The 15,074-nt window shown below is 39.7% G+C and overlaps 1 protein-coding gene across 2 annotated transcripts in view; it reads right to left on the bottom strand.

Moving 5' to 3' along the window:
- Positions 1 to 15,074, bottom strand: part of RFX4 (regulatory factor X4) — a 100,524-nt gene that overhangs the window by 47,640 nt on the left and 37,810 nt on the right. For both annotated transcript variants that reach the window (XM_042793385.1, XM_033004443.2), the window contains 3 exons: positions 6,423 to 6,484; positions 1,202 to 1,415; positions 309 to 386 (listed from right to left, as the gene is read on the bottom strand). In XM_042793385.1, coding sequence (XP_042649319.1) covers positions 309 to 386; positions 1,202 to 1,415; positions 6,423 to 6,484 — 354 coding nt within the window. The remainder of the gene's footprint in view (positions 1 to 308; positions 387 to 1,201; positions 1,416 to 6,422; positions 6,485 to 15,074) is intronic.

Raw genomic sequence — 15,074 nt, 5'->3', positions numbered from 1 at the left:
CAGTGGTGGACAGATTGTCCAACATCTTACAAGGGGATATTGCTACCTTAATACTGCTGGAGAATGGAGAGACAAAAACATTCCTATTGCTTTCATTCCTCTAACTCACACAGTGTCATAAGTGAGATTTAACACTATTGGTCATGTATTATATACTCAAGCATATCTATTGTTCATCACTCATGAAAAGGACCTTACATGAAAAGGACATTACAAACCTAAGTTCGTAATATCACATTCAAAATAAGCTCTCAGACCCATTAATACCTTATGTATCATTAAGCTACAACTGCAGTTTCTAACCATACCTCATCAAAGTTTGCTCTTATTACAGTGTCTAGTATCCTCTGACAGTGAGTTCTATACATCATAATAAAGGTAGAAACCTGAAAAAGAATGAGGGAGACACACAAAAGATCATTCTACTTTAAGAAATCTGCTTTTAAAACTATCAGAATACAGAGCACAAAAAAGCAAGTTTTTTCTTATCTTACCTATGCACAATTGCACAAATAATGAAATAGGTTAGAGTCTAGTTAGATTAGCTTTAAGATGAGTTTTCTTCTTAAAAGTAAATTCTCCCTTTGAATTCGTGGATTTTTCTATGTCAATGGGGATTCTTCAAATGTAAGAGGAGCAAAAAGCCTCAGTGAGATCAAAGACGAGAATGTGGCCCTAATTAGGACATAAAGAACTATAAACCCCTATTCCTTTGTCCACTTTACATTGATACTACACATGTGAATGGCATCAGAAAACTAGCAAGCTCAGCCAAGAGCATCCAGAGCACTTTTGTCATATGTGCAGATCCTATTCTCTTAGTTTCCAGTCTAGAAGGATAACAAATGCACTAAGTCCATCTCTGGTCAAGAAAGCATCAGAACTGTTTCTCAGTTTGCACCAAATGAGCTATAATATATTTAAAAACAGCTACCCTCAAACCTTACCTGTTGTGCATAATATAACTTTAAAAAAAAGTGTGCACAAGCTTTAGAAATATTGTACAGCTGATAGTGTCAGCTGCCTATTTTAAGGGAAGATATTTCTTCCTATTATATGAAGTAATTAAGTCCCTCATAAATAAAGCCAAAGCATTATTAAACTTATTCTCATTTAAAGGCTTTATAGTTTAGATAAAGCTTGCATCCAGAGCAGGGAAAAAGACCCAAGACAAGCCAAGAAAAGATTTCCAAAGTGTTACCTTCTCCTCTGGCAGACTGGCTGGCAGATTTAGATCTTTGACATTTGGAAATTCTGGCAGTAATGTTCCCAGTTTGGATCGTGGTGAATACGCCACTGTCTGTTTGGTTACTTCTTTTTTTCCAGTTTCGTTGACCCAGGCTGCTCCTTTTTTAGAATACATCACATCATAATACTGGGAGTTTTCTTTCACTGCAATTCCATAATAATGGTACCTGATACATAGAGATGTGTATTTTATAAAGCAGATTGTTTGAAAATTAAAAAAAAAGAAAAGAGATATGGGAGTAAGAGAAACTGATAACACTAATGATTTCTACAGCAAAACAGACTGTGCAATGGTTTATATATTATTAACAAGCATTGATTCAGTAGCAGAACATTGTGGTAATATATTTGGCTTCCAATTTTCATTCCTTCTGGTAAAAGTAGCTCTCTTGAATTAATAAAGCTGACTCTATTGCAGAGCAGGAAAATAATGGGCTTCCATTTTTTTTAATTATTATTATTATTAAAAAATAAAAGGCATCTTAGAGGTACTTGTTGGCAGATTTCTGCTGTGCAGCTGTTTGTTTAGTTTAGCAAACAGGGGTACAGACCCTCTGGACTGGCCCTTCTGTTGTTATTTCAGCTCCCTGATTCTCAGGCTGTTGAGGTCTGGTTTGATCCCTGAAAAGCAGGAGTCTTTTTTGCAAATGAGTTGATCAGAAATGTTTCAAAAATTGAAAACACTTCAATGAAAAGAGAAGAGGGGAAAAGGCTTGTGCTGGAAAGCAATGAGCGATAGGAAACGTACAGCTCAAAATTATTTGCTTCATTACTTAGCATCAGCATTGGGCTTAGATCAGTGAGGCATACTGCATAACACTGTGCGGACCACAGTGGGAATTCCACAGTGTGGCTGTGCTATAAAAATGGATCCGTGGCCCTACAGCACGAGTTTGTGCTACAACTTGGCTTTATTATAAGCGTCAATGGAAGCACTGATTAGCCAATCTAACTCTTGCATCAAAGTAGCAAAGGTAATCTTATTCCTTCCATAACTTGTTATATTTTATTTCAGCTTCTCAGTTGTAGACACCACCAACCCATCAGCTAAATTTTTAATGATTATAAAAGGCGTTACAAGATTGTATTGCACATACACTTTTGATTCACCCTACTCTCCTAGATGGAATTTTCAGTGACCTTCCAGTTCGCTCCTTACAACCTATCAAAAGCTTATCAGACCATGGTGAGACACTGTCTTGTGGATCCCACTATGGTGGCAGAAGAAGCTACCAACTCTGGATGTTTGTTGTACTCCCCAGCTACTGATTTCAGAGTGCTGCCAGCAAATTTGTTCACTTGAATGGATCAGAGTTTGGTTTAGGCAAAATCAGCTGGTTTTACAAAGGTCATCAATTAACTGAATGAAAGAGTAGCATCTGAGTGATGGTAGTTTAAACTAACTCAGGTGACTTTTTTCCTTTTTTCTCTCATAGTTATTCACGCACAGATCAGTGCGTGTCATAATCTCCAGCAGAAAGTGATGGCAAAGATCTGGAAGCCCTAATCTTATCTACCAGCACAGATGGGCAGAGGGGAGGCCTGGGGAGTTGTAGCAAAACTCCAGTACATGGCTCCCTTGCCGTGCCTACTGAAGGTGTTTTATATTGTCCATTAAAAATAGAAGCTATCTTGAACTCAGTATTGAATAATCCAAGTGCATATTTACTAAAACATTAAGCTGATATGGCACGAATGGGATTTCCTAGCTTCAATACCTTAGAAAGCTACGTTATGGGTTCCAAATCTGCCCATCAGGGCTTAGCCAAAAATATGTATTCCACACCAGACACCAGGCTTCAGACTGGTCCTGACCTGTTACAGATAGCTAATGGCGAGTTTGTGCTAACACTGGGGTTATAATACCAGCTGTAGAAGTTCAGGTTTTTAGCTTGAATCTTTTAGCTTGAACTCCAGCTTGCAATTCAAGTCTCCAGTTTGGTCTCTAGAAGTTGTCATGCATGCACTGCACATAAGAGCCATAAAGCTCACATATGTCCTGTGTGGTATGTCTGGGGTTGGGGGAACCAAAAGGAAATGCTACAGGGAGCTAGCACCACAAATTGCTGAGGGAAAGGGAGAAAAAAGGGAAAAGGTCACAGCAAGCAGAACTGCAAAAGTTCTAGATGGACTGAGAGGTTTGTATAATTTAAATAGGGGTCAGTCTCATACCAAGTTTCCTCTTAAATCAGTTCAAGAAAAAAATTAATGAAAGCCTGGAAAATGTAGTAGAATTTCACCGTGCATTACTGAATTTCGAGCATACTGCACTTGGCAGGAAACTACATAAAAGAGTTTCCCAGGTAGCTTCAAAATCATATAGACAGCAATAGCCAAATTAACTCAAAATTTTTTTCCAGATAGTTCCCTCCTTCAATAATTTTACTATCCCAAATGGCAAAAATTCACTAGTGCAGTTTACAGAGATTCTTTTCCAAGCACTTTTCTGTATTTCTATCAGAAAACCCCCAACTTAGTTCAATAAACAGGGCTTGAAAGTTTAATCTTTAGCAGAATAGCATGCAGACAACACAATCAATTTTGTGGTAAATAGTAGAATGCTCTTTACTCTCATGGATCCAGTATCTGCAGCATTCTTTTAAAGAAAGAAGTAAATTCATTCACACCGTATAGTTTCCATCAGTTTAACTAACCTCTTGTGAACATAATTGAAGAGTTTCAAACTACAGCACAGAAAGAAATTGGCTTTTATGTTTAACTGCCTTCTCATGGCTCACCTCTGGTAGAACTGTTTTTAAGCTCAGTGCGATAGAGAACAGCTGCATGCTTACAGCAATAAACCCAGCTGCAAAAAAGAAAGCCTCACAACTGATGACCAAGAGTATAGCACCATTGTAGCTCTGAACTTTGTAATGTTACAAGGCAGCCGTGCTATAAAAAGACTGAAGGCAGAACAGTGTGAAGTCAGATAATCTTAACTGCTTCTATGGATGAATTTCCTTTGGCAGTAGCAGGGAAGTGGAATGAAAATCATACTGGCAGCAGTCGGTCAGCACTGTTGGTGATAAAGGGTCTGAAGTGTTAATGCCTAAAGTAATTTCTTTACGTAACACTTAACTGGAATGCAGTCAGATGTTTCTGAAAACAAAACCTGAGCTTGGTTACAGCTGTGCTGGGCCTAGCAAGGAGTGTGTTGTAAAGAAGCACAGTGTGCATGTAGAGTGTGTGAGTGTTTATACCTCTCCTCTTCATTGGATCAAATGAGAAAGACTCTTCCATATGTTATGATCCTTGGGGTGTTAACCACTGACAAAGATGTAGGCATCCACTTTTGGAGCAGAACAACTCAATTTCATACCTACCGAGGCTCTGAAATTTGAGTGACTATGATCTCCCTCTCAGGGGCCAAGGATTTTGCAGAGAACAGACAGGATGCTATACAGAAACCCCTTATTTTTTGCTATATAGGGAGCAGAACCATTGCAAAGGCAGCATGAGAGGAGTATGTGACCTGAAAGCTCCTCTGATAGGCATGCAGGTTAGGGGGAAAATATGTAAGAAATATTAAGTCTCATTGATAGTAAGGAGACATAGCTTTTGGAGACACAAGACACCTTCAGTCGGCAGATGAAGAGCATCTTGTCCCTCTGAGAGACTCCTGGAGCTGCGGGAGGAGCTCCAGTTTAGAAATACAACAGTGCTCATTCCTTTCATTAAATTGGAAGACAAATAACAAAGTTGTAGTTAATGTCAGAGTGATTTGATGGCTGACAGTGGGTATTCTCTATGAATGCTTCCATAGAGTAACTTGTGCATGCTTTCACTCTGTCTTTATGAACCTCCACAGAACTTCTATTCAGTGCTAAATCCTGATTCTTTAGGTCCAGACCTATCATGGTTTCCTAATATGCTGTTGGACTAGTCTAGAATTTGCACCTGAGATTTCGGGTAGCTTTGTCATGAGTGATGTTATGGTAGCTCTGAATTTGCATTTGGGAAGATATTTCAAATCTCCAATTAGCTGCTCAAATATAACTGCTCTAGAAAAGAGAAAGCATAGTTATAAAATTAGGATAATCTCAAGATGAAGGAAGACATCTGGTGCCATCAATAGTTACTGCTTGGCATGAAGCACTTGTTAGAAGGGCACAGTAAAGCTAATTTTAATGGCATTTCTTTTAGTATCTTAATTCCTTTTTTCCTTTAAAGACTGAGTCATTCCAGCTTTGGTATGTAAGTTCAATTCCCACAGCATATTTGTTTCTCAGCATTTAGCAATATTGTGTTTCTAGAAAGAGAACCTTTACCAGCAAAATTTTGCAAACGCACTGTCCTAGGTTTTCATTTCCACCTCCATAATTTTCCACTTGTGATCTAGAGAGACTACCCTTAGAGTACTCTGTACAATTCTGTGAAACCTAATCAAGAAATGCATATATATATATCTATATCTATATATATGTTTTTAGCAGGCTTATGTTTGCCATAAAAAGATCCAAAGCTCTACTGGAAAAATTTAATGGAGTTCACAAAAAAACAAAGTATAAAAACATCACTGTATCCTCTTTATAAATTGGTAGAATCACATCTTGTCAACAACTGGAAATAGTCAAATGCCCCAGGAAGTGCATTCTTCTTTTTGAATCAATTTCTCTTTCTGCAATTAGAATAAACTGTTTTCAGGAAGTACCATCTTTTGGGTAAGGCAATAAACTAACTCCTTGATTAGTTAAAGACATGCTAGATTTCATTAGACAGGACAAATGGTGGTTAAATCCAGGTTTGTGGACAATTTCAGTTTAGGCTAATGTATGTTCCTACCTAAGTTCCAGAGGACATTCTGTCTCTAAACTGAAACATGATGTTAACCAGCTGTCATTCCCCAACCTCCAACAGTACTCCACAGTACTCCATTACTCCTGGGTGTGAATGTCCTTTATGTTGTGTAAAGTGAGTTGAGATGAAAAACATTACAGGAACAATAAGGAAAATATTGCTGATGACATCAGTAAAAGGCCTCCATTAGACCACCTTTGCAGAATCACCACTGAATCAATAAGACAATGTAAAGACTACACTGGAACCTCCATCAAAGCTGGGTTTTAAGTCCCCAACTGGACATATTATTCCCTGACATTATACTATTCTATTCAATAAAGCCAGAGCCAGATGTGGCCTTGTGTGAGATGATAATAATATCATACACTGCTTACTTTGATTGGCCTCTGGTTCCAAGTCTTCTTGTCGTTAGCTGTGGAAATTGTTGCCTTATTATCTGCAAATAAATAGAACTGATATTAGGAAAAAAAAAAAAAAAAAAAAAAAGCACATTTACTAATATTTAAATTAATACAGACTGTTAAGACAGAAAAGCAGAAAAACTGTACTGCAATGTCAGCAAAATACATGGCAGGAAAAATCAGAAATAAAGCTTTTCATTTTTTCCAGTACTGAAAGAGGGGAAAGAGACTTTAAATTTCAGTATAATTCTATCACCTACCATTAATTTAAAAAAAGTCTTTCAGAGGTTATTAGAGTAGAATACATTTCCTTAAATATTCTAAGATCAGTTCTGCCTCTAAACTAAGAAGGATTGTACTTAGAATTGGCCTCCTATTTGTGTCAGTTGCAGGATCAACAAACTTGGTTTTGCTGCAAACAGAGGAAACTCTGCTTTTCAGAGGTTTGGAGGCCACAATTCTCTAAAGACCTTCACAATCTTGCCATTAAACATTTGTCCTGGGTTTGAGTGAGTGGTGGGTTTTTTGGTGGCAGGGGAGGGGGCTATAGGGGTGGCCCCCTGTGAGAAGCTTTTCAAAGCTCCCCCAGCTCCAAGTCAGCTCCACCTCTTCTCAAAAACTGAGCCCATCAGCTGCGCCTCTGTGATAACGTATTTAAGAAGGGACGTGGTGACAGGCAGTGGGACTGGTGAGGAGGAGTTGCTGCAGCTGCATGAACACCAAGGTCAGTGGAGGAACGGAGGAAGAAAGGAGGGGGGAGGTGTGCCGGAGCAGAGACCCCCCTGTATCCTGTGGGGAGACCGCAGGGTGGCCCCCCCTGCCACCCATGGAGATCTACGGTGGAGCAGACATTGATTTATGGGCTGTGTTTCCTTTCACATGGCTGATCAAGGTGTCTGTGCCCGAAGAAGGCCGAGGTCTTGTGGGAAAAGGCAGCCCCCGCTGCTGTAGTTCAGCGCTGGGAGGATTGCAGCATGCAGGGGAGTCCCACACCGGAGCAGCTCGGGAAGGGCTGCAGCCGTGGGAGGGAATCCAGTCGGAGGAAGTTAGTGACCCATGACGGAGCAGTGTGGGGAACGCTGCGGCCCGTGGGAGGGACTCCAGCTGGAGAAAGTTTGTGGAGGACTGTCTCCTGTGAGAGGGGGACCACGCTGGAGCAGGGGGAAGAAGTTCCAGAATTTCCCCCCACCGAAGATGGCAGAAGCAGCAGCACTGCCTGCACCCCCCATTCCCTGCCCCTGCGCTGCTGTGGGGGGAGGTAGAGATATCGGGAGCAGAGCTGAGCCCGGGAAGAAGGGAGGGGTGGGGGGAAGGTGTTCTCAAGCTGTGGCAATGCTTCTCACTGTCCTACTCTGTTGCGTGTTGTTAGTGTCTCTAATAAATGTATGTTGTTTTTTTCTTCCCCTAACGAGTCTGCCTTTTGCTCGTGCCCATAAAGGGGGATTTTTTCCCCATCCCAGTCCTATCTCAGACCCCAAGCCTGGCTCTCTGTCCCTTCTCATTGCCAGAAGAGAAGGGAGAGAGAGTGGCTGTGTGTGGTTCGCTGCTGACCAGGCTCAGACCATGACAACATTCCTTTTTCTAAAAGATGAGTCCCTGAAAAGATTTTGGTATTTGACAGGGGCACCACTTCTACCAGGGAAAACTCACTGTTGCATTTGTAAAGATATCTTGTAATCAATTTATCCTCTGGAAAACAAGTGCATCTCAGAAACAGCAGGGTATCATCAAGAATCTGGACTCTAGCCTGTCAGCAGAGATTAAAAGAACATTGCTACTGTAAAACAAAACTTCTTTAGTGCCAGATGCATTTAAGGAAGTGGATTAATGAATGTAGACTGTGCCTTCAGTAATCAGAGCCTCTGCAACCAGGCTAGTCCTGATGAAAAAGCTCTGCTGAAGTTGCTGGAAAAGCAGCACTGAGCACCTCACAGGATTGAACCTGATTCTCAGTGTGGTCTGCAGCAGGAGGAAAATTCTTCCGGCAGAACAGTCATGCAAGAAAGACTTCAGTAAGCCTTGAAAATTCACTTGCAAAAGGAATGCCTTCCTTTTTAAATTTATAATCTATTTTAATTGTGTTTTCATTATAGAAATTGCTAAATGTTTCCTCTTTGGCGGGGATACCAACTAATATTAAAGGAAAACAGGCATACAAAATGGAATATAACTGTTCAACTAGAAGAACACATCAATTAAAATTGATTAAATAATATAGATTTTTTTTTCTCCATTAGCCATTTTGCCACCATGATAAATATTTAATCCTGATTGATGACTGAAAGCTCTGGAACATGTATTTGGATCAAAGGGTGCTATATGAATAAAGACATTACAATGTCACATATTTGACCATTTTACAGTAATTTCTTTTTTCCCTGCAAATGTACAATCATCTTCCCTTTGTATCATATAAAAATTGACCCATGTTGGTTTCCAAGAGCTTTGCACAACGTGGCTGATGACAAAAATGCAGCATAGACTCAGAGTCGCTAGGTTGTTCAGCTTTAATTTCTGGAGCAAAACTTCAGCAAACAGTAAAACACTTTTGTGGAGCTGTGAAAGTTCAGCCTAGCTGTTTGATAAATGAGCAGACAGGCAAGCAGCCCTTCTTTCTTTTTTTGTATGGATTCAATGAAGCCTGCCTAAAGAACACCACATGCTGTTCCAGCTACTGATCTAACATTCCGCAACATCTCAGCCTTCCAAATTCCCTTTAATTACACATTAATCCCACCCCTCTCTCTTTCATTTTCTGCAGACAGGGTTGGGGGCTCCACAAGGCTGTGGGAAAAAAGGCAGTCTTGAAGAACTACTTTCTGAGGATGGTTTTCTTGGGCTAGGGGATTTTTTTAATGTTTTTTTTTTTTTTTGGTGGTGGTGGCGGTTGTCATTCAGAAAATACCATTCCTCTCCAAAAGTTGATTTTACAGCAGCAGGCTCAAAAGTAAATCTTAATACTAGAGATACTTTTACCCTATTTTTCATTTTGGAACAACATGAACCCATATTACTTTCAAGTCTTTCTAGTAGTGATGAAGTGTTACAATGCACACTGTAAATGCTACTTTATGAACCATATGCCGTGGGAGTTCCTGGGATTTAAATAAATCAAACAATTTCTACATGCCAGGGCAGAGGTGATCAGGAAAACAGAAGAATAATGGAGCAGTTGATCAGATGCTCCCTTTTTCTTTTCTTTATTTTTTTTTTGTTGTTTGTTTTTTTAATCCAGCACATTTAAAACAATTAGATATACCTTTCAGCATTCAGCTGAAAAGATTTCATCACTTAAAATATTCTTTACCAATAATTTACAAAAAGAAAAAAAAAGAACAAAAAAAGAATAACCTAGCAATCCTTTGAAAAAAATTCTCAGGACTTTTTGATCTAATGCTGCATATGTCAAATAAGTGTAACATGGCATACTCATGCTTGGGTTCTCGTACGTATGAGCATGGGTATTTATATTTGTGTTTGGAATTAAACAAGTCAAGTACTAAATGAACTAGCAGTTCATATACATGTTTATATTCAGCTACATTTATGCAAATCCCTCTGCAATGATATTGGAAAGGCAGTGAGATTTCCCTGAAAGGAGAGAGTAAGCCAGACCAGGCAGGACAAAGTGGAGTTCACTGTGTGCTGAAATCAGTGGAAAAAGCAGAGGGCCAAAAATGTTGATTTTTAAACCATACTTTCAGCCTGAAAAGTCACCCTATAAAATACATCATCATTGTGCTTCATGATTATTAACTTTTAAAGACCTAGAGAGAAAATGAGTTAATTTTACAGCTGGGTGGGGAGGGAAGGAGTTTCCTAATTGTTGGACATGAAAATTCAGGTCTGGGTCTGAAAACCAAGTTGGATCATTCTCCATTCATCAATGCAGTGGGGCTGTGCAAGCAAACAAATCAAGACTAGACCACGCAGTTTCAGCTGTTTTCTGAATGGAGCCCAGTCCCTGTTCTCACAGCAGCACTGGCTCCTCAACAGAAGCAGTGGTAAAAAGATCTCATGGGTATTATCCAAGGGAATTTTAGAGTGAACAGGCCTTTTACCATTGTCCTTCAGTGGAACTGAAATTTCACCTCATACTTCTCCAAAGTGATCAGCTGCCCTGTGAGATCTGCTGAGTATAAGGGCACAGGTTTTACATTTTACAAGTAAAATTCCACATAAATTATGTGGAAGTTTTGACTGTTAAGTATTATTTTATGTCACTTGGCTTTTTGGTTTTGAGATAGATGTAGACCAGGATTTTCACATGCAAATAACTTCTGTCCCTAATATATTAGCCTCAAAAAACAATGCTTCTTCAATTTCTTTCTCATTTACTAAACTTTGGTTGTATTCTCACTCTCTTTCCTCTGCACCCTGCTCAAGATCTGATCTTGCCTTCTGCCTATAGAAGATCTTGTACGCCTTTCCTGATTAAAAAAAAAATTAAGATCTGTATTATCTTTTTACAACTCCATAGTTCTTTTGGTGATTGCTTACTGTATACATAAGAGCTAGATAGAAGTCATTACATTATAAAACAACATATATATTGTTTACACCTTTTCAGGCGACTAGTATATCCAGGTCAGCATTTGTTTAATCCTTTTGCAGGCAATCCTGATACATGATTTTAGGACTGCCTGTGCAGGTAAAACATAAGGCAGACTTTTTTTCTCTAACAGGCAGTAACCTTTCCACTCTGAACGTATGGGGCAGCCAAAGTGAATGCAGGAAAGAAAAGTCTTCTCATATGACTCTCTCACACTGAGATTACAGTGCTGGTAGTAAAACATTCAACATGCATTGCGCAGATCTTGGAGCTAACAGGATTTTTATCCCCTTTCAGCTTTTTAAACCAAGTAGAGGTGTCTGAATAAACTTGAATTCAGTATCTAGTTACTTGTAATTTTGGTCATTCTTAAAATAATGCAGTAAAAATTAAATAAGTTACTTGAGCATTTATGCAAAACACAGAAAGCTTTCTGAGCAACACCTAGAAAAATGCACTTCCTCTGCAAAAGTCTGTATTGTAGTCTGCACAACCTATTAACCTTAGACATGGCTAACTGCAGGAGCTGTTCTGTTACCCACAAATGGCTGCAAAGGTGCATTCCTTCATCCTGATTACTGCCAGCTGTAATTTCTGCCACTGCATCTCTCCTCACATCTCCAGTGCTGTGACATTCCAACACAAGCAGAGCCAGCCCTGGCTTTAAAATGAGGAATGTATTGTCTATTCTCCCTTCATCCCTACACTGTGACCCATCACTCCTCATTGAATCCACTATCAAACCGTGAACTTTATGTTTCCCAACTGTTTCACCAAAGTCATTCTATGATATAAGATGCCAAAACAAATTAGGGAAAAAAACAAAACAAAACAAAACAACAAACTGGCTTATAAAGCATCTTATGTGTTTGTCTTCATGCAAACAATTAAGGATGGAAGAAATCAGAGATGCCTGGAAACTTCTGATGTAATTTTTTCCTCCCTCCTGTGTCAAAATACTAAACTTTGCTCTCAGGACCATAGAGAGATAACTTTTAGAAGTCTTTTCCCTGGAATAATTTAAATTGCCACTTTTCAAAAGGCATGTTCATTTTGTTAATGCATCTGATCTAGAGGGATGTTATTCTTCATGACTCTTGTTCCTTTCTATTTGAAATAATTTTAGCCGTGCTTCTAGAACTTCCCAGGCTAATGAAATAAAATCAGATTAAGTTGCAACCCAGCATTTACACTCTGCCAGAACGAGAACCGGATTTCAGGCTCCAGGCTCTGTAGCTCCAGGAGGTTCTAGAAAGATTCTAAATACAGTGGAATGAATTCTCTTTCCTCTGATAAGAATTCTTCATAACAGGGCCTTGCTCTATTTATCTCAGATCAAGTTTCAAGTCCCATATCTAGGAGGGCATGATTTTCTTTCATGAAGTCAGGTACAGAAGATCTGTGTTTATTTACCAAACTCTATTATTTCAGTCTTAAATGCAGTAGAAAAGAAACCAGTGATGCCAAATATAACTATACTCCCACACAGGTATAGTTTCCTTATTCTCACTGCTGTGAAACACAAACAATGCTTATATCCTCAATCTTATATGATAAGTGTAGGACTTTTAGGCGCATTCATCTTTGGCCTGGTACTGCTCCAGCTGGATCATTCTGGGGTTTCCCCCTCTGCTTCAGCGCTTTTGAAAATCTTGCCCTGAGACAGTCTGTTATTGTTAACACCCATGTTAACAGGTACCTTTTGGTTCAAAGATGGATTGGGGCTGGCTTAACACCACATGACCTTGAGGAAAAGGTCAAGAAAGCTTTGCCCCAAGAAACATCCACCAATAGGAAAGAGCATAATCAAATTAGTCCATTAAAAAATAACATTCCTCTCCCCCAAATCCACCAAACTGTGCAAAGAAAAGAAGAAAAGGTGGGACTGTGTCTATCCCCTCTCTACTCCATGCTTGCTTACTTGCATGACACAGGAGAGAAGACTATGTAGTGTACAGGTCCAGTATTCTGGACCCCACATCTGTTTGTTTCAATTCAGTAACCTTCCCATTTCTCTCCACTCACTTTCATCATTTTGTGGAACGGGGTATGGTCTAGCTGTAGGATAAGATCTTGTTTCTAGCACTGATACATCTCAACTGATACTGCAAAGCAAGTCAGAAAAGCCTGCTGGCACTTTCTCTAATGCCTGTGTCCAGTTTTGCTTGCTATGGAGATTGTACTCCATGAGGAACTTCAATTGAACTGGATCCCTTAGTGAAGTTTGTGAGACCTCTCCTCAAATTCATCTATGTACAACAATATCCTCCTTCAGCAGCTCCTCTGGCCAGATGGAATTCAGCCTAAGGCATGATCAAACAGATTACTGCATCCCAACAAAGCTACAAACATCGAATGCTCTGACTCAGATGCTTAGCTGAGCTGCAGCCACTTTCAGTTCTGACTTGCTGAAGCCAAGCAGATCTAAAACCCTGCACAACTCCCCCTGCTCTGTACTGGTGCCAGCATGCTTACTGCCATCACCCAGTATATCTGTGGGAAAAGGCTGAGCGCCAAGATCCCTGCACTCTGGCAGACCCTGTGCTGTAAGAACAGTCTCTGAGACATGTTGACAAGGCATGAGGTAAAGCAGCCCAGAGGCTGCTCTACTTCATGCCGAAGACCTAACTAGAAGCCAGATGCTTCAAGCAGCAAAGCCTGTAAAAATCCTTTTGCTAGAGGACGAATCTTTGGGAAAGGAAAAGTCACTCCAAAGAAACTGAGGTGTCCTTGCTGGTTTTCTTACTGCCCAAGATCAAGGAGAAAAAGGCAATAATCAGCAATCTGTAATAAGACAAGGGATCGGGGAAGCAGAGCCAAGGGGGCAAAGACCCTTCCAGCTACACTGTAGGAACCCCGTTCCCCACACCAGCATGACCACTTGCTTCTCTGGTACTTGTGGTACTACTGGCCTCCTCAGAGGAGCCCAGCCTAGAAGATTCTGAATCGGGAAGAAAAGCCATACTGGTATTAACAGTCCTTCAGTCAGGGACCTTAGCTGTTAACAAGGGATGAAGGAAAAGCAGGGACTGCTCAGATAGCACCAACAGACTGGTATGGACTTTCAATGCAATAAACTGAAACCACATCCTCAGCTTTAGCTTGATTTTCCCCCTGTTTTATTTTTCTTTTCTATATTGACTAGAAAAAAAATCTAATAAAAAAACCCCATTCCATATGTAGTAATTGTTCATAATAATGCAAGTGCTGGTTTATCTATCAGAAGAGAGCACTAAAATTAAATTTGGCTTTGCTACACCAGTTAATATCGAGGCTACTTAGGAGCAGATTGAGAGTAAAGTTAAAAAAAAAAATACATCTTCATGAGAAGTATCTCCTCATGCACAGCAGTCAATTTCCAGATGTGTGGATTTCAATACAAAGACAAATCAGAATGCAATCACGTCACAATGTCATTATCAAAGAGGTTTCAATAAGGCTGTCAGACAGACTTGTCTGTCCTTTTCAAACATTAAATATATATAGTGTGATAGCATGAAACTGTAAATCCTACTTATGCTAATCGTGCTTGGAGGAGCAGTCCTACTGGCAAAATTTCTGGGCATAGAGACAGTGCACAGTGATAAAAGAGGACTCTGTCTGGTACAGCTTGTACCTCCCTGGAGCAAAGCAAACTATTGCGTAAAAAAAGCATTTTTCTGTTGGTATAACTGTGCCTCTGCCCATTTTTTGGAAATGGGGTGGAAATATTGGTCAAAAATGTAAAAGATCTCTTTCCTAGCCAATATTACAAACCTATGGTGGACTTTTCTTTATTTAGTGAGATAAAGTAATTGGAATCTAATTTTCACTTACAGTAAAGCCAGTCAGGGAGCAACAAAGAGGCTCTAAAATTAGTGTGAGCATGCATCTATGTTAAACCTTGTTATGCTCCCAGAGTGATGTAAAGGGACTTCAGGTTAGGGGAGAACCACCCTACAAAGTGTCAGCATCCTTCATTTTCCTTTTCAAATATTAAATTATTATTGCTTATTAAAAGACATGGCAGGAAAGCACCAAAAGAAAAAAAGAAAAACAAAAGAGGAAAGTATTTAACCTCCAGGGGGCATATG

The sequence above is a fragment of the Tyto alba genome, unplaced genomic scaffold (assembly GCF_018691265.1).
Source record: "Tyto alba isolate M040663 unplaced genomic scaffold, T.alba_DEE_v4.0 Super-Scaffold_2, whole genome shotgun sequence".
Taxonomy (NCBI): Eukaryota; Metazoa; Chordata; class Aves; order Strigiformes; family Tytonidae; genus Tyto; species Tyto alba.
This window is presented reverse-complemented; position numbering and strand designations above follow the sequence as displayed.